Source organism: Erithacus rubecula, assembly GCF_903797595.1.
Source record: "Erithacus rubecula genome assembly, chromosome: 18".
Classification (NCBI taxonomy): Eukaryota; Metazoa; Chordata; class Aves; order Passeriformes; family Muscicapidae; genus Erithacus; species Erithacus rubecula.
The window spans coordinates 12,799,812-12,819,535 of NC_136670.1; the positions used below are offsets into that span (position 1 = coordinate 12,799,812).

General features: G+C 46.2%; 1 protein-coding gene across 1 annotated transcript; it reads left to right on the forward strand.

The window, feature by feature from the left end:
* The first annotated feature begins 7,236 nt into the window (after nt 1-7,236).
* On the forward strand, nt 7,237-18,203 carry CYP24A1 (cytochrome P450 family 24 subfamily A member 1). The gene is made up of 12 exons (XM_079321763.1): nt 7,237-7,423; nt 7,647-7,837; nt 8,578-8,671; nt 9,356-9,452; nt 10,471-10,562; nt 10,919-11,030; nt 12,176-12,321; nt 13,358-13,524; nt 13,762-13,840; nt 14,204-14,398; nt 16,199-16,310; nt 17,032-18,203. The coding sequence occupies exons 1-12, from the start codon at nt 7,364-7,366 to the stop codon at nt 17,043-17,045; spliced, it is 1,359 nt and encodes a 452-aa protein (XP_079177889.1). The 5' UTR covers nt 7,237-7,363; the 3' UTR covers nt 17,046-18,203.
* The last annotated feature ends 1,521 nt before the right edge of the window (nt 18,204-19,724 follow it).

Sequence of the window (19,724 nt, forward strand, 5' to 3'; positions counted from 1 at the left end):
ATTATTTAAGTTTGGTTTTTGGGGGTTTTTTTATGTTTTTTGGTTTTTTTTCCTCTGTTCTGAATGATGCTCATTTCAAAACCACTGTTCCAAATCAGTAGGAAAGACAGAATAATAAAAAATGTTTTTGGTGGCTCTCAAGCTGATGTTAGATTTTATTTTGCTGCATCATCCCACTGAGGGGAAAAGTTAATCACCAAATTCCTCCCTGGAGAACCACATCATTATTAATTCCTATAAAAACACAATCCCAGCTCTAAAGCTCTGTTTTCTTCAGAAAACAAGATGAGGATCCTGCTAGGAAAGGACACAGCCTGAGCTGGATTAACAGAGCCAGAGCAATTTCCCTCAAGAGAAAAGGAGTGGATTTCACAAGAATCCGATGACTCCAAGGCTTTGAAAAGCAATTTTTCTCCCACATGCTGGGGCAGGCTCAGTGGGGTGAGCATTGCCAAGAGGAACTGGCTGCAGAGCTCTCCTCTGTAAATAAAAGTGAAAACAGCACAGGGTGAGAGAAACCCACTGAACCCAGCGCCCTCCTTTCTCCAGTTGCATAAAGGACTTGCTGCTTCTTGCTCTGCTGGGATCCCTTCCATGCCCTGCCTCCATCCCACAGCTCCTCTGGGCTTTTTCACACGTTTTCTCCTCCCTTGCTCCAGCCTTTTGCAATCCAGCCCCCTGGGGAAGGGCATTGCCAGGCTTCTGCTGCCTCACAGAGACCTTTGGAGTTGCCAAAATCTTCCCCCCTTTCCCTGAAGGACCTTGGTGACCTTGGAACCCCCACACAGGGGTGTTTTTGTAAGTTCAAGGTGCACTGGAAATGGGCAGGATGCAGTGGTTGGATTTCCAGGTTCAGCCTGGATCACACTGAGCAAAAGGCACAGGAATTGTTCCTGGTTCAGTTGTGGTGAAGCAGGTGGCAGTGCTGTGACATTCCCAAAATTTGGTGATTTATTGTGGAATGCAGGTCTTTGTGTCTGCCCTTCTTGCACCAGCATTGCTGGGGGATGGAGTTTGAATAAAAAGAATCCTTTTCCAAAGGTGTTCATCTTTTCCAAATGAGACAGCTTCTAATTATTGATATGGCAAATCTTCTGATGAGAATTTTTAAATTCTTTTGCAATCTGAGGGAAATGGAGCAGATTTTCTCACCTTCCTACCCCCATTCTTTCAAAATACCTCATGTTAGACCAAAGCAACCTCCCCATTTCACCACTGCAGCCTCCTCTAAACTCACATCTACCCCACATTAGTTATTACATTTCATTGGGCTCTTTCTGCAAGGCATCCCAATAAATTTTATCCCTGGTGAGGGGAAGTTGTCCCTGCCCTGCCCCAGATGGAGCTGGAGATTCCCTTCTGCTGGGAAATCCCTGGGGCTGGGCACATCCAAGGGCCTTTAACCCACCCTGGGTGAGCAGCAGAGCAAACACAGAGTTTTATAACTCTGGTTATAAAACCTCTGCTGGTTTTATTCCAAATAAAAGGGGAACTCTGCCTCTGCCACCCTGCCTTTCCTCAGCAGCATTTGGCTTTTTCAATATCAACAGGGAACATTCCAGGCTCGAAAATATTAAAACTTGCATTTTCCTTACTCCATTTATTGTTCAATAAATATTTCTAGAGGTGGAACAGTTCCATTTTCCAGAAACTTTTTGTGGCCTGTACTGGAAATCTCTCTAGGGCCTGAAGCTGCAGCATCATTTTTGCCTTTTTTTAACTTTTGTGTTTCACCTTCAGTGAAAACTGCTCCCAAACTTCCTGAGACAAGGCCTGCAGTCACACCCATGCAGGTAGAAATGATTTCCTTTCTGAAAGCAGCACTGGCAGTGCTGCAGATTCAAAAATCAGTTTGTATTCCTTGAAAAATGCACCTGAGGAGGAGCAGAGTCCCCTGCACAACCATCACCCTGATGGATTCCCTCACCTTAAAGCACAACAGATTTTTTTTTACTATTGAATCTGAAGGTTCTGCACTCTCAGAGGTCTCTCATTAATATGTCCTGTCTGTGCTGTTATTCAGCATTTTTTAATGTGTACAAATCTGCCTTTTTTATCTTTTAACCCTTTTTTTTTTTTTCCTTTGGATGGGGAAGGTGTTGGTTGACCCACAAGGGTCTGGAAGAAGACTTTTCCTCAGGGACACACCAGAGGGGTTCTTCTGCTGCTTTATCAACCAGAGAAAAAAAAAAAAAAATTAAAAAAAACCAAAAAAACAAAAAACAAAAACACACAAAAAACCATTTTCCCAAGGGCAGAACTGCACTCAGAGACCTGAAACCAAACCCTTTTCAGCTCAGGGCAGGTTTTATCTGATGCAGCAGCAGGAACAGGAGGAACCAGGACATGGCCCAGAGGGAATTGGGTTCACCAAGCACAGCCCCAGACCTGACTCATGGCACAGGCAGAGCCTGGAGATTTCTTGTGGCTCTGAGGGACACAGTGGGAGCCAAACACACTCAGCTCACAGCAATGCACTGCTGAAAGCCCAAACTCATCTCCTTGGGCTTGGACAGAATGGATTCATGGTGTATTTTATATATAAGTATTAAAGTTTTCAGCAGAAAATATTCCAAAGTTCCAGACAGAGCTGTTCCACCCTCCCTGTGCCCTGGCATCCAGCAGCAGCTCTCCTTAACAGTAAAAAACATGAAAAATCTCCAGCTGATTTTAGGTTTTTTGGAAATTTAGAGACCAGGTATTAATATTAAATAGTAACTGTGGGCAGGGTGATGATGATATTAATAATATTGTTCCTTTTCTCTCTGAATTCGTGCATGGACAGAGCTGGGCTGTGACACCCAGGAGAATTCACTCAGATTGGGCTCAGGGTTTGTCACAACCCCAAATTCAGGAGGAATTCACTCAGATTTGGCTCAGGGATGTCACCAACCCCAAATTCAGGAGGAATTCACTCAGATTGGGCTCAGGGATGTCACCAACCCCAAATTCAGGAGGAATTCACTCAGATTGGGCTCAGGGATGTCACCAACCCCAAATTCAGGAGGAATTCACTCAGATTTGGCTCAGGGATCTCACCAACCCCAAATTCAGGAGGAATTCACTCAGATTTGGCTCAGCTGACTATCAGAGCATCTTGTCCTGGACCTCAATTTCTTGGTTCTCTCCATTTTCTCCCTGATTATCCCCTGTAAGCTCCTCTCCAGAGGATGCAGTGCATGAAGCATTTCCTGCTCACCAAAAGCAGATAATAAACGTTTATTCACCAAAATGATGGTGCAATTTTTATTTTTTAAGCAATCTTTGCTTGATTTAAATGAAGAAACCTCTTGATTCTCCTGAGCCATGCACTGACTGAGTGTTGCAATGTTTATGGCTGAGGTTGGTATCTCCACACAGGTCTTGGCCAGCTGGAAGATTCCTGGGCTGGAGGAATTTGAATTTTCATCTGTCCCTGTGTTTGTCTGGATCCCTCTCTCAGCATTGCCTTGGGCTCAGTTTCCTCAGCAGAGCTTGGAGAGGAGCAACCATGTGAGATAAGAAGGAGTTTAGTGTTAAAACCTGGTATTTTAGTAAAAATAGAATAAAGGTTTATTTTGCTTTCATGTCACAGCAAACAGTGAACAACTTGGAGATCTCAGTTTTCAAAGCCATTTCAGTTTCTGTTCTGGAGAATGGGAATTGCTGTAGTTTCCCATCAATATTTACAAAACTTGAAGATCCTTAGCTGGAAGGAGAATTAAAAGAATTAAGACAGAATTAAAAGTGTATAAACAAACACAAGCAAACCCTGCAATAACAACCAGAATTTGCAGGTTGCAATCAATTTTCCTTCCCCACATTGTGAAATACCTTCCTGTCACACTCTCCCTGGTAATCTCATTCTCCTGTGGCACTGCAGTATTTTGTATCAAGTTAGAAAACTCAGAGATTTCACAAAATTTTTAAGGCCAAATTGGCAAAAAGCTTTTCCCAACCAGGAGGAAAAGCAGAGGTCAGGATTGTGTAAATTGTCAAAAAGAAAACCTGCTGGAGTTACAGGCATTCAGAATGAAAATCCACTCCAATTTAAAAACCCAATTCATAATGAAAATCCACTCCCAACATAAAAACCCAATTGAGAATGAAAATCCACTTCCAATATAAAAACCCAATTTGGAATGAAAATCCACTTAAACATAAAGCTGTTCCCACTGAGGAGTTACTTTGTTGATATTCGATGTATTTCAAGTGAACTTCACAAAATCACTCAGGTGACTTTGCATGAGCTCCAAGGTTTTGGTCTGGAAATTCAGATGTTGTTTTTAATGAGCTTCCCAAGCACATCTCAGCCCCTTAAATCTAAGGGAGGAGCTCTGAGTTTTCTAGGATTTCCATGCTTTGTTCACATATGTTGCAATTTTTTTTCTAAAAGATAGGACTAGAAATTGAATCTGCTCAGAAAGCACCTCTAAAACTCGGATTAATTAAATATTTAGTGATGAAAAATTCTGAGCCAGCTGTATGTACAGATCTTCCACAGAAGCATCCCCCATGGTTTTTCAAGGAATATTCTCCCCTGAAATCAAACCAAGAGCAAAACAGCAGCATAGAAAAATCAGCTCTTTAGCTTTGATCTTCAGCTGTTTCCTGGTGTTTCACCTCAAAATCCTCCTTGCCATAGAGGAAAAGTGAAAAGGGTTTTTAATTTCCCACTCCCAGCTGGTTTTTGCTGTTATATTGGAAAATATTTGGAATCTTGTGGAGGGACACCTGTGGGACAGTGGTGACACCTTCACAGTTCCAGGTGCCTCAGTGGAGGATACACCCAAAATTCAGCTCAAGAGCACTGAGCTGGTTTTGCTTTTCTCTTGAGATAACCCTTGGTGTGCTCTGAAGTTCACAAATGAAAATTCAAACTTGGGTTTGAGATCTTTTAAAAAGGAGGGAAGAAGGGGAGGCTGCAAACAGCCCTGGACTTGCCCTTGAGCAGGAATTGAGGAATTATTGGCTCTCCCAGCTCCAGGCTCCCAGCACACCAACCTCCCTGCCAGGGACCTACACCACAGGAGTTAAATACAACCTTTTCCATTTTGTCATTTAAAAACAGCTTCAGAGAGACAAGATTTCACATTAACAGAGTGGTTTCCTCCCCAGAGCTGTGAAGAACATGGAAAAATTGACCTGTGCCCAGTTTAGTCTTGACTTGCCTGCTCCAGCCTCTTCAAAGCCATGGTTTCACAGGCACGGAGCTGTGACCCTTTAAATGAGTTCATTTCCATTCCTTAAATAGGCAGAGTGCACAAATTGTCTCTTCTTGCCTGGTTTCTCAGAATTTATCAATGAATGGAGCCTGTGCTGCCTGCAAGGGCAGTGAGATGAGTTCCAGCAGCACTGCTTCAAAGCAAACAAATCACAGAATGTCAGCTTGTGGTGTCCCCCCTTAAAAAAAAAAAAAAAATACAAACCTTTGAATCAACTTTAAAGCCTGCCTGGGAAGTGCTCTGACCTTGTGGCCCACAGAGCATGATCCCATTGCAGAAAATCACTTGGGAAGGAGGTACAAAACTCCCAGAAAAATTCTGCAGTGTACATTTTCTTTTCTTTTGTATATTTTCTCTCTGCTGATCACTGCTGCCTTGGTCTCCTTCTTGTTAATTTGACTTTGAGACCTGTGCCTTTATGTGTCAAATCCATCTTCTGACCATGTGCTCTGTCCAGCACACTCATTGTCTGCACCCTCTGCTTCTGACAAGAAGCATAAAGGGGATTAGAGCTGAGTCACAAAAGGCACTTGAGAAAGAAAAGTAGCGTGGGGTGATTTGACAGTTTGAAAGCCAAACTGTCTTTCCTGGAAATCCTCTGGATTACAGGTAGGATCAAACTTCCCTTCCCTTCCCTTCCCTTCCCTTCCCTTCCCTTCCCTTCCCTTCCCTTCCCTTCCCTTCCCTTCCCTTCCCTTCCCTTCCCTTCCCTTCCCTTCCTTCCCTTCCCTTCCCTTCCCTTCCCTTCCCTTCCCTTCCCTTCCTTCCCTTCCCTTCCCTTCCCTTCCCTTCCCTTCCCTTCCCTTCCCTTCCCTTCCCTTCCCTTCCCTTCCCTTCCCTTCCCTTCCCTTCCCTTCCCTTCCCTTCCCTTCCCTTCCCTTCCCTTCCCTTCCCTTCCTTTCTTTACCTGTTCCTGCTCCTCTCCTTCTCTCAGTCTCAAACTTTGAGCATTTCTGTGCATTTTCTGATTAAAAGGTGATTCACTGGTTATTGTCGGGATTTAATGTCACTCACAGTGTTAGGGAAGGGAATTTTGCCTTCTGCGATGATGCCCACATGACCTTTTCTGGTTACTCAACCAGAGGATAAGGACAGTTCACACCCCACAACTCGTTATTCCTCAGCTCCTCGCATTTTTTTTTTTTATTTTATTCCGTCTTTTAAAAGTGCAAATGCTGCTGGAAAACTGAACGACTCTGCCACCTGCGCTCTGCGGGATGGTCACCACAGCCGCTCCCCGCTCATGCCGGTGCTCGGACTCCAAAATACGAATTAAGGAAACAAAAAAAAAAAAAAAAAAAAAAAGAGAGAGAGGGAGAGAGAGAGAGAGAGCTACGAAACCGCTCACACGAACTCCAGGCAGGGAGAGGAGCTGCTGCCACCGCTGCGTCCCCTCCTCCTGGGGACCGGAGCCGGAGCATCCCCGCATCCCAGCGTGTCCCATCCCCGCATCCCAGCGTGTCCCACCCGTGCATCCCCGCATCCCAACAGGTCCGACCCGCGCATCCCAGCGTGTCCCATCCTCGCATTCCCGGTTCCCATCCCCGCGTGTCCCATCCCCGCATCCCAGCGTGTCCCATCCCCGGATCCCCGGTTCCCATCCCCGCATTCCCGGTTCCCATCCCCGCATCCCAACAGGTCCGACCCGCGCATCCCAGCGTGTCCCATCCCCGGATCCCCGGTTCCCATCCCCGGATCCCCGGTTCCCATCCCCGCATTCCTGGTTCCCATCCCCGGATCCCAGCGTGTCCCATCCCCACATCCCAGAGGGTCCCATCCCCGGATCCCCGGTTCCCATCCCCGCATTCCCGGTTCCCATCCCGGTTCCAGCGGGCGGAGGCGCTGGCGCGGTGCCTTCCCCGCCTCTCCCGAGCCCTTTCCTGCCCCGCCTGCCCCTCGGGCTCTGCGGGCAGGGCCGGGGCAGCCGCCCCACCTCACCCCACCCAGGGCTGCCATTGGCGCGGATGAAAGTCCAGCACCTCGGGCTGCTATAAAAGCGCCTCGGCTCGCCCGGGGGCGGCACGGCGGCCATGGGCGGCTGCAGCATCCTCCTCCTGCTGCCCCGCCGGCTCCCCGGGCGCACCTGCGGCCGCGCCGCCTCCTCGCTGAGCGCCCTGCGGCCGGCGGAGACGCTGCCCGGGCCGCCCAGCTGGCCGCTCATGGGCAGCCTGCCCGACGTGCTCTGGAAAGGGGGGCTCAAGAGGCAGCACGAGACGCTGGTGAGGCGGCGGGGATGGGGAGGGAGCCGAGAATGGGGTGGGGATGAGGATGGAGTGGGATGGGATGAAGATGCTGCGCCGGGGAGCGCCCCGCACTCACCTCGTATTTTTTTGTTTCTTTGTTTGTTTCGTTGTTGTTGTTGTTGTTATTTGGTTGGTGTTTTGTTTTGCTTTGCTTTTTTGGTTTTTGGTTTTTTGATTTTTTTTCCCCCCTGCTCCCCAGGCTCAGTACCACCGGAGGTTCGGGAAGATTTTCCGCATGAAGCTGGGCGCGTTCGACTCGGTGCACATCGCGGATCCCTGCCTGCTGGAGGCTCTGTACCGCCGCGAGAGCCCCTGCCCCCAGCGCCTCGAGATCAAGCCCTGGAAAGCCTATCGCGACTATCGCGACGAGGGATACGGGCTGCTCATCCTGTGAGTGGCACCCGCAGCATCCCGGCTGCCGGCAGCGGGTGCGGGGGGATCCGGAGCCCGGGGGATGTGGCTGCGCCCAGCCCGGCTCCACGGGGACCGGGGCACCCCGGCTTGAGCCCCCGAGGGTGTTTGGGGCTCATCCCCCTCCCCCGAGGGTGTTTGGGGCTCATCTCCCTCCCTCGAGCGTGTTTGGGGCTCATCTCCCTCCCCCGAGGGTGTTTGGGGCTCATCTCCCTCCCCCGAGGGTGTTTGGGGCTCATCTCCCTCCCCGAGGGTGTTTGGGGCTCATCTCCCTCCCCCGAGGGTGTTTGGGGCTCATCTCCCTCCCCCGAGGGTGTTTGGGGCTCATCTCCCTCCCCCGAGGGTGTTTGGGGCTCATCTCCCTCCCCCGAGGGTGTTTGGGGCTCATCTCCCTCCCTCGAGGCTGTTTCGGGCTCATCCCTCTCCCCCGAGGGTGTTTGGGGCTCATCCCCCTCCCCCGAGGGTGTTTGGGGCTCATCCCCCTCCCCCGAGGGTTTTTGGGGCTCATTCCCCTCCCCCGAGGGTTTTTGGGGCTCATTCCCCTCCCCCGAGTGTTTTTGGGACTCAATCCCCTCCCCCGAGTGTTTTTGGGGCTGCTCCCCCGCCGGTGCGATGGAGCATCAGCAATGCGCACGCTGCGGGTTTGGGTTTTTTTTTTCTCTTTTCGTTCCCCTTTGAGCTTTTCGCTCCCCAACCTCGCTGTCGTTGTTTCAATGCAGGGAGGGAAAGGACTGGCAGAGGGTGAGAAGCGCCTTTCAGAAGAAATTAATGAAGCCCAGGGAGGTTATGAAATTGGATACGACCATCAATGAGGTACCGTGCCCGCAGGAATCCTCTATCTCCCCCGGGGAATTAAAGCAGATCTGGTTTATCCACATGGCTTTATTTACTCCACAGCGATAAAAACACGACTTCAGACCCAGATCATTCAGGGAATAACTAGTACAAACTGATTGCCAGGGTCTGAGACCACACAGAAAACTGGAGCTGAGACTCCACAGAAAAACAGGATTATTCCACAAGGATCCAGGCTCCTGCTAACAGCTTTTCCCTGCTTTTCCTGCATTCAGTGTTTTTTTTTTTTCCTTTACCCCTTCATTCTTGTGCTGTCCCCTCAGGGAACAGCTCTGTCCTTAACCTCTGAGCTGCTGAGGGAGTTTGAGGAGCACCTGTGATAAACACCTTAATCCCCAATTGTGAAATCCCAGCGCTGTCCCAGTGAAGGATTGCATCCCTGGGAGGGAAGCACAGTTCATCGAAGCACAGAGTTGTGTCAAATCCAAACCTTTGTTCACACAGGGGGAAGCTGAATCTTGCCCAAAGAACAGGGAACAAAAGGATTCCTCTCAAACAAGATTGCTATCTGCTTAGAAAGCAGCTGAAATGCTGAATTACACCAGATTTTTATCAGTTGATGTCATTTTATTCCCTTCTTTTCTCTCTCTTCTCTCCACCATTTTATTCCCTTCTTTTCTCTCTCTTCTCTCCACCATTTAGGTCTTGGAGGATTTTATGTACAGAATAGATGAAATTTGTGACCACAATGGACAGATGGAAGACATCTATTCAGAATTCAACAAATGGTCTTTTGAAAGTGAGTCAGATTTTGCCTGAGTGTGCTGCACCTGCCAGGCCATTGCAGCTAAAATATGATCAGGGATGAATGTGTTGGCCGATTATTTCCAAACTCTCAGCTGTAATATCATGGAAAAAGAGTTGCAGAATAACCAGGGACTGCCAGTGCAAAATTAATAAATTTCTGCATAGCTTGTAATTCAAATATTCCACTGATTTATAAATCAAAAAACTGGGGTGATTATGGTTCATTTATCTAGAGTGGGATCAGATTACACACAGCCATTTTTGTCCATCTGATATTTAATTATCAGCAATGCAGGATCAATGAAATATTCCAATAACAGAGTGCTGGCTGTAGGCAAAGATTGGAAAATCCCATTTCCAATGTTGACATTGGGATTGGGAATGATTTACCAAGACAGAACCTCATCCTCAGAAACCTTTCAGAGCACACTGAGGAATCTGCCAGGAGTGACACAGAGCACAAAGTGGCTCAGATTCCCAAAAAAAAGGGATGAAGCAGCTTTGCCAGACCTGACTCTCTTGGCTGGCTCCTCTCAGCAGCCTCTGGACTGAGCTCCTCAAAGTGATTTTTTTTTTTTTCCACTGTCAGTGGTGATGGCTGCTTTTGGAAAGGGAGGAATAGCAAATGACAGCTTGAAAAGAAAGAGGGGAAAACAAGACAAGTGGGAAGATGTGGAGTGAGGGATGCTGCCAGTGCTTGTGAGTGGTTTGTGGCTGTGGAAAGCTCTTCAAGCCCATTTCTCCTGCCACTCTGTTTTCTTCAATGACCTCACCAAATATCCAGCTCTGCTGCTCGTGAGGGGATCAGTGGCAATCCTAATTTGTGCAGAAATTTTTGCTCCTGAGCTGTTTAACCCTGGCTGGGGCCAAGGCAAAGCAGGAGGTGTTTCACAGATGCTGCTCTGTATCAAGGAACATTTTCAGAAGGCTCATCCAAGCCTTGACAATAAATAAAGCATCCCACACACCCTTTGGTTTATCAATTTAATTATAATATTGCCTAACCACAGGTATCTGTCTGGTGCTGTATGGAAAGAGGTTTGGCCTCCTGCAGCAGGATGTGGAGGAAGAAAGTCTGAACTTCATCAAGGCTGTAAAAACGGTATGGGAGTCTCTGGGGCTGTGGGGATTTTTACACTCTGCTGTTAATGAGAGGCAGAATTTAAAGGAGTCAGCTGGAAAAAGCAGCCTCAGGCTTCTGTGCTACCAAAAACCACCTTGTGCCACTCCCAGCAGCTGCCTAAAATAAACAGGATGCATTCCCTACTGAGGAAGCTCCTAAAATCCCCAATTTTTATCTCAGCAGACTGAGACCCACCCTCTCTGTCCAGGATGGAAAATCCAGCAGAATTTTTGCCTTCCTGAAAATCCCCCCTACTTTCCAGCCTGGTGCTGTTCAGGGATTGAAGCAGATGGATTAAAGGGATTACAGAAGGTTTTCCTCCTCTTCCCCCCCAGATGATGGCCACTTTTGGGATGATGATGGTGACCCCCGTGGAGCTGCACAAGGGGCTCAACACCAAAGTCTGGCAAGCTCACACCAAGGCATGGGATGATATATTTAAAACAGGTCATTATTCAACCCCAATTCATCTCCTTGCCCTTTATCTCTGTCTTCTCCTCGGCTGGAATTGATTTTTTTTTTTTTAACACTTGCTGTTAATCCTCACCTTCAGCACAGATTAAAAGTCCTTTGCTGCACCTAAATCTGGATTTATTCCCATGTAGGAGCAGTTGCATGCAGCAAAAACCTGTTTACTAAAAGAAAAAAAAAAAAAAGAAATTAAAGCTTTTCTGAACAACCTGCAACACAGTTGTAAATCTTAAAACCAGAAGTAATTTAAATAATAAGGTGCAGTTTGGCTTTTTGACAACATTTTTTCACTATTTAAATTGAGTTGGCCTTCCAAGGTTAAAAATTACTCAAATTCCAGATGTGAAGTTAAATTTGTATTTTTAATATTTTTAGAATTTCATTAATTTAAGCAGCGAGAGGAATAACTAAAGGTTGAGAAAGCTTTTGGAAAGTTGTAACACTGAGATATTTCCCTTGGGCATTTGAGTCCCAAGGCTTTTTATCCTGCCAGCCACACACTCACTTATTTTATTGCTGGGCAGTTTATGGGCTTTAGGAAAGACACTTTCAACCAGCTTTGCTCAGAAAAACCAGTTTGACACCTTCACTTAAAATGAATAATTCCTTACAGGAACTGGTTTTAACAGCTGGTATATTCATGAGCAAAATCTGTTTATTTTTATTTAATAAAAAAAAGCCCCAGCATGTTGAAATTTGGCATGTTTGTGCCTTCCCTGGTAAACCCAAGATTTACATTTCCCCTCAGGGGTTCTGGGTGCTAAATCCCTTTGATTTTTAACACCTTGATTCCCTTTGAAAACCTCAGGTAATAAATTTTCCACACTCCTGTTTCTCTTTTGAATATTTCCCTCAACATGTCACTGATTTCCTCCTCTAATTTAAGACACTAAAATTCCTGAGATCTTGCAGAAGCTCCTCTGTTGAAAAGTGATTTTTGGGACTGAGTTTTTTTTTATGTTAAAAGTGAAAACCTCATTCTTTAATCACTATAAATCCCCTCACTCTTTACCCACTGCTGCAAACAGAGCACAGCTTGGCACTCCTATCAAACCCCACGTGGGTTTGCTGTTGGTTTTATGGGATTTTGAGGGATTTTCCTTTGATCCTGCCCTCCTCAGCCAAGCACTCCATCGACTGCAGGCTGCAGAAGCACTCAGGCAGCCCCCAGGAGGATTTTCTGTGTGACATCTACTCGGGGGGACAGCTGTCCAGGAAGGAGCTCTATGCTGCCATTGCAGAGCTGCAGATCGCTGGTGTGGAGACGGTAAAGATGAGTTTACAAAGTTTTCATTCCTCACAATTCCCTCCCAATTCCCTCCTGAGTGAAGATCACCACAGTGGAGATGGTAAAGCTGAATTTCCAAAGGTTTCAATTCCTCCAAATTCTCTCCTGAACTGCAAATGACCAGTATGGAGATGGTAAAGCTGATTTTCCAAAGGTTTCAAATCATTCCAGTTCCCTCCCTAGCCATAGGTCACCAGTATGGAGATGGTAAAGCTGATTTTCCAAGATTTTAAATTCCTCCCAATTCTCTCCTGAGCTGCAAATCACCTGGGTGGAGCAGGTAAAGCTGAATTTCCAAAGGTTTCAATTCCTCCCAATTCTCTCCTGAGCTGCAAATCACCAGTATGGACATGGTAAAGCTGATTTTCCAAAGGTTTCAAATCATTCCAGTTCCCTCCCTAGCCATAGATCACCAGTATGGAGATGGAAAAACTGATTTTCTAAAAGTTTCAAATCATTCTAGTTCCCTCCTGAACTGCAGATCACCGGTGTGGAGATCATAAAACTGATTTTCCAAAGGTTTAAATTCCTCCCAGTTCCTTCCTTAGTTGCAGATCACCAAGGTGCTGATGTAAAGCTGATTTTCCAAAGTTTTATTTTTTCCCAATTCCTTTCTTACCTGCAGATCACCAGGATGGAGATGGTAAAGCTGATTTTCCAAAAGTTTCAAACCATCCCAGTTTCCCCCTTCCTTCCACAGCACAACCACCAGCACACCTGGAATTGAGTTAACCCCAAAGTGGCCTCAGTGGCCCAAGTGCAAATGGATTTTTTTACCAGAAATCCTTGTATTTTTCCCTGAAATCCCTTTATTTTTACCAGAAATCCTTGTATTTTTACCTGAAATCCCTGCATTTTTAATTCTGGAGGACAACTGAGACTGCTCATAATCCCTCAGGCTGTCAAAATTCCATCAAGCTGTGCCCAGCCATAAATTTTACTTTGAACTTCGTGCAATTTCTTCCTCCTGTCCCTAAAAAAAGGAAGACTGAACCTTTCTTTTTGCTTTTTCCAGACAGCCAACAGTTTGCTGTGGGCTCTGTACAACCTCTCCCGTAATCCACATGTCCAGGAGAAGCTTTTCCAGGAAATCCAGAGAGTTTTGGCTGCCCAGGAGAGCCCAAGTGCTGAGAGCCTGAGGAATATGCCTTACCTAAAAGCCTGTCTGAAAGAATCCATGAGGTGAAATTCCCAAATCATTTCCAAAGAAATCACCAGGTTTTTTTTTTTTTTCTTTTTTTTTTTTTTGGTTTGGTTAGGTATGGTTTTTTTGGGTTGTTTTGTTGGGTTTTTTTACCAGCTTCTTTGCACAAGGGAGAGAGAATTTTCCAGCACACAGAATTTTATACATCTTGCTGTCTAAAGGGTAAAAGAAGGGAAATTGCTGGGAATTTAACCCATTGTTGTCTTTCCCTGCAGATTAACCCCATCAGTGCCTTTCACCACTCGCACCATCGACACAGAAATGGTTCTGGGAAATTATGTGCTGCCCAAAGGGGTAAGTCCATTAATCCAGTCCATTGGGATGTTTTGCCTTTTATCAATTGCCCTTTAAACCACAGAAATTGTTCATATTCCAGCTTGCAGCTGGTTTGCCAAAGTACCAGCCCCAGGATAAGGAAGGAGGGATTCCCCCAAGGATTCCCACAAAACCTGCACTGCTAGAAATATTTGCCTGGAATAATTTTGATGTGCCATTCCAACATTTTTTTTTTATTCAACTTTCCCCACCATTCCCTGAGGAAACCACGACCTTTTCTACATTCCCAATGATTTTTTTGGGAACTCCATCTGCCCTGCTGAGTTCTCCCACCCCGCAGCCGCTGGGTTGTGACGTGTTCTCTGCCTTCCTTTCCTGCAGACGGTGCTGATGCTCAACAGCCACGCCCTGGGATGCAGTGAGGAGCATTTCAGGGGCTGGGCAGAGTTCAGGCCCGAGCGTTGGCTGCTCAGGGGCTCCATCCATCCCTTCTCCCACCTGCCCTTCGGGCTGGGCAGGAGGATGTGCGTGGGGCGGCGCCTGGCCGAGCTGCAGCTGCACCTGGGCCTCTGCTGGGTAACAAAAATGGGAATTTGGGGGGTGTTCCTGCAGGTAATGGGGTCCAGAGACAAGGAAACTGATGGGGTGTTGTATTCCAGCTGATCTGTGTTGTAGCTGCAGATAGGGAGTTGGGTAAATACCCCAAATAATGGGAATTTTAGGGGTTTTGCTCCTTCAGCTGATGGGATTCAGAGCCCAGCACACTGATGGGATGTTCTATTCCAGCTGGTCCATAAATATCGAATAATGGATGCAGATGGGGAGTTGGGTAAACAAAAATTGGGATTTTGGGGGTTGTTCCTGCAGCTGATGGGATTCAGAGCCCAGCACACTGATGGGATGTTCTATTCCAGCTGGTCCATAAATATCGAATAATGGATGCAGATGGGGAGTTGGGTAAACAAAAATGGGAATTTTGGGGGTTGTTCCTGCAGCTGATGGGATTCAGAGCCCAGCACACTGATGGGATGTTCTATTCCAGCTGGTCCATAAATATCGAATAATGGATGCAGATGGGGAGTTGGGTAAACAAAAATTGGGATTTTGGGGGTTGTTCCTGCAGCTGATGGGATTCAGAGCCCAGCACACTGATGGGATGTTCTATTCCAGCTGGTCCATAAATATCGAATAATGGATGCAGATGGGGAGTTGGGTAAACAAAAATGGGAATTTTGGGGGTTGTTCCTGCAGATAATGGGATCCAGAGCCCAGTGTGCTGATGGAGTGTTGTATTCCAGCTGGTCCTTAAATACTGAGATGTGGATGCAGATAGGGAGTTGGGTAAAACCCCAAAAATGGGAATTTGGGGGTTTGTTCCTGCAGATGATGGGGATTCAGAGACCAGGAAACTCATGAGGTGTTGTATTCCAGCTGATCTGTGTTGTAGCTGCAGATAGGGAGCTGGGTAAACACCCCAAATAATGGGAATTTTGGAGGGTTGTTCCTGCAGATAATGGGGTCCAGAGACCAGGAAACTCATGGAGTGTTCTATTCCAGCTGATTTGTAAATCCTGTGTTGTAGCTGCACGCAGGGAGCTGACTAAATACCCCAAAAAATGAGAATTTGGGGGATTTTGTCTCTCAGCTGGTGGGACCCAGAGCCCAGCACGCTGACAGGGATGTTCCATTCCAGCTGCTCCGTAAATACCACATTGTGATTGCAGACAGGGAGCTGACTAAACACCCCCAACAAAGGGAATTTTGGGGGGTTTTGTCTCTCAGTTGGTGGGACCCAGAGCCCAGCACACTGACAGGGATGTTCCATTCCAGCTGCTCCGTAAATACCACATTGTGATCGCAGACAGGGAGCTGGTAAAATACCCCAAGAAAAGAGAATTTTGGGGGGTTTTGTCTCTCAGCTGGTGGGACCCAGAGCCCAGCACGCTGACAGGGATGTTCCATTCCAGCTGCTCCGTAAATACCAGCTGGTGGCCACGGACAGGGAGCTGACTAAACACCCCCAACAAAGGGAATTTTGGGGGGTTTGTCTCTCAGCTGGTGGGGTGCAGAGCCCAGCACGCTGAGAGAGATGTTCCATTCCAGCTGCTCCGTAAATACCACCTGGTGGCCACGGACAGAGAGCTGGGGAAACACCTCAAAAAATGAGAATTTTGGGGGGTTTTGTCTGTCAGCTGGTGGGGTGCAGAGCCCAGCACACTGAGAGGGATGTTCCATTCCAGCTGCTCCGTAAATACCAGCTGGTGGCCACGGACAGGGAGCTGGGGAAACACCCCAACAAAGGGAATTTTGGGGGGTTTTGTCTCTCAGCTGATCAGACCCAGAGCCCAGCACGCTGACAGGGATGTTCCATTCCAGCTGCTCCGTAAATACCAGCTGGTGGCCACGGACAGGGAGCCGGTGCAGACGCTGCACTCCGGGATCCTCCTCCCCAGCCGGGCGCTGCCCGTCGCCTTCCAGCCACGGGCAGGTGGGTGCAGCTCTGCTGGGGATGTCATTCTGGAATGGGGGTGTAGAACAGATTGTCTGCTCTTTGTTTCACAGTGCCAGAGCCAGCCTGAGTCTTTATTTCACAGATTGTCAGTGTTTCGACAGGAAATATTCTGTATTTTGCACAGCGCGTGGATCTGGAGTTAGTTTTATATCCACGTTTTCGTGCATGATGGAGACAAAAAGAGGGAAATCAGCATATAGCCACTGCTGCAGAAAATAACAGGCAGTGTGTTGTTAGAACATCTCCACTGCAGATGGAAAAGAGCATTTGTTCTTGAGCATCAATTTGCAGATTGAAGCTTTAGTGAAAGAACTTCTCCCTACAGAGTTCAGATAACAAAACTTCATTTGAGGCAGAAGGAGAGAGAAAAATCAATTTGTAAATAGTCATGCTGTGTTGAAACTTATTTTGAATGTAGGATTTTCTTTCTCACAAGTTTATACAAATAAGCTAACTTACCTGTGCAATAACCTAAATTGATAAAATAAGTCTCTGATATAGACTTAAATCTTCCAAACAGAAATCAAGGATTTCAATCCTTTCAATACTGGTGAAGATTTTTTCTTGCCAGCCAACACCACTGGAAAAAAAATATCTCTGAGTATAATCTGGATATTCACTCCTTTAACTGAAGTTTGTTCAGTGCTGTTTGCTTTGACATAATCACTATAAAGATCTGTATTTTTGTTCAATATAGGTTGCAAAAAATAAAGCACAGCCCTGCTGCTGCCTCCTCTTAAAAAAGAGAGACATCAGCTGTGGAAGTCAAGCTGGAGGTGCAGAAGAAGAACTGGAAGGAGAAGGGAAGAACTTCTGCAGAAGAAGAAGGGAAGAACTGCAGCCTTGAACAGCTGCTGAGCCAGGAATAACAGCAGGAAAAGCTCCCAGCCTGTTCTATTGGGAAAAAATGTGCTTAAAAGGAGAGAAAACCACCAAAAATGTGGAAATCCAGGGGTTTGGTGCAGCTGGGGAGCTGTGCAGGGTGAGGAGCCCTGGGGGGGTTTTAACAGCCCAGTTTGGGGAGAGCTGCCCCAGTTTGGGACCAGTCACAGCTGAACTGGTCCTGGCAGCTCAGAGGGAGAGGAGAGTGCTCAGTCCTGCTCAGTGCCATGAGGAGCCTGGAAAAAAGCTAAAACAGGGCTGGAAAAATGGGAAAATTAAAGAAATAAATTTCCTTGGCATTCTGCACTGCCTGGGTAGGAGGGAAATAGGGACAAATGCACCTGACAGGATTTATTGTTTGCTTTGAGTCTCTGCCTGACACACCCATGGATTTCCATCCCTCCAGCTCCTGCACAACCCATTTCATCCCACTTCAACTGGAAAAAAACCCAAAAAACTTAGTGGTCTTAACTGGAAAAAAAATCTTAATGGTCTTTGAGTGCAGGAGAAGGCCTGATCCAGAAATGGAACCACTGGAATCCTATGGGTTCTGCCTCTGAGGAGGGATGATTATCCTAACAGGATAGTTACATGAGATTAATGCCAGAAAATTGTTTTTTCAACAACAATTCCACGGGAAATGAGGACCCTAAACATTTCCAAAGGGTTTATTTCTCATGGAGACTGTAATATTCAAATTGTCACTGCCCTGAATGCAATATTGGATTTTGGCTGTTATGGTCACTGCTTTTACACTTTTGCAGTTTAAGTACAGGTTTATCTCTATATATTAACCTGAATTTTTTTTTTTTTTTTTACATGCTGAAATGATGCAAGATTTTGTCTTGTTTTTTATTTGTTTGTTCTTTTCTGTTATCCTCAGATGTGTAAATGTACCCCCACAACAATGTATAAAACAATTTGTGCATTGCCTGAATATTTCTAGGCAGTTTTGTAAGAAAATAAAGAGTTCTATTTTTTTTCTCTGGAATTAGTCTTCCATTACTTATTTTAAAGTCTTTGCAGATTTTAAAAAGAGGTTTCTGCATCTTTGGCACAGCCTGAACATGTTTCTGCCTGGAATGGAGGGGTGGGATTGGGACATTTCTCTGATATCCATACAAAGTTCTGAGGAAGGATGAAAACAGCTTGAATTTTTGCAGAATCAGAAGAAATGGTTTATATTTTTAAAATGCCACCCCTCAGCACCAATCCTGGCAGGGTGAGGGTGACACTGAGAGCAGAGAAGATGGGAAATCAATCCCCAGGTTTGTGTGGGAGATCTCCCCAAAATCCTGGGACAAAACCCAGACAAAGCTTTTTTTTTTAATCATTATAAATTAATATTTCTGAGTTAGAGCTGTGCCAACACGGAACACGTGCAAAGAAAAACAGTTTATTCAATTCCAGGAGTCTCTTACTGCTCACAAATATTCTGATGATTTGATTTTAAAAGGGACAAGTGGAGTTATCATGAACTGCCCTTGGCAGGCTCGTTATCAGCTCTTTGGAACCCTGATTGCTCCCGGGCACTAAATCACAGCTCGGAATCCACTGGGCTGCTCAGGATTTTTGTTATTTAGACTCAGTGGAGCCAAAGGTGCTGCCAGGGAGGTTTTGGCTGGTTCTGCACCAGCTCAGGGACAAACCTGGGCTCTCTGCTGGGTGATCAACAACCACCCAGCTGGAAAATTGAGTTCCGGAATCTTCGGAGGTCTTCAGGTTCCTCAAGTTAGATAGATAATAGATAATTATCAAACTACACAGATAATGAATGACCAAGCCAGACTTCCACATTCAGAGGTTTTTTTTTTTTTTTCCCCTCCTATTTCCGGAGCAGAAACCCAGCAGGATGCCCTGAGATTAATTAATCTCTGAGAAACCTTTCACCCAGCAGGATAAATGCTGCTCTGACAGGAGTCCCTCATTCACAATTCCCATTCCCACACCACTTCCCTGTGATCATTTCCTCCTGGAGGAAGGTTGGATCATTAATGGAATTAATTGGTCTCCACATTTACCTGTCCAAAAGGAAGAGAATTCTGTTCAGCCTTTGGGCGTGTTGGAATTGAAAAGGCAAAGTTGGAGCCAATAATCTGTGTTTTGTTAGAGGATGAGATTCAGTCTTCAGGCCTGAAGCTGGAATTTTTGATGAGTGCTCTGCTCCTGACAAGCTCTGAGTCAGTCCCTGCACAGGGATTTTTACACTTTCCCTGCTCTCCTCAGTGACAATGCTCAGATTTGTCCCCTCCAGCCTGACAAGGACCTTTGTGCTCAACAGTGAGGCAGAATTAACATCTCAATATTTTAATTAATGGTGTAAAATAACCCAAAATCTTTTAAAAAAAATTATTTCTGCGAATTGTTCACAGCTGAAGTTCATTTCAGGACAAATGTTCAGAAAATTCATCCCATGCCTCATTTTAAAGATGTGAAATTTCATTTTTAATTCAGTGGCACTGCACGTGGGTGGGTGGGTTTTTAATGAATTATCACTTAGAAAAGGAG

What these genes read in the sequence shown, in the direction of transcription:
- CYP24A1 (XM_079321763.1), top strand. Translation starts at nt 7,364, where the DNA reads ATGGGCAGCCTGCCCGACGTGCTCTGGAAAGGGGGGCTCAAGAGGCAG. An exon ending in GGATACGGGCTGCTCATCCT is followed by an intron (nt 7,838 to 8,577) that starts GTGAGTGGCACC and finishes GTTTCAATGCAG; the next exon opens with GGAGGGAAAGGACTGGCAGA. An exon ending in ATTATGTGCTGCCCAAAGGG is followed by an intron (nt 13,841 to 14,203) that starts GTAAGTCCATTA and finishes CCTTTCCTGCAG; the next exon opens with ACGGTGCTGATGCTCAACAG.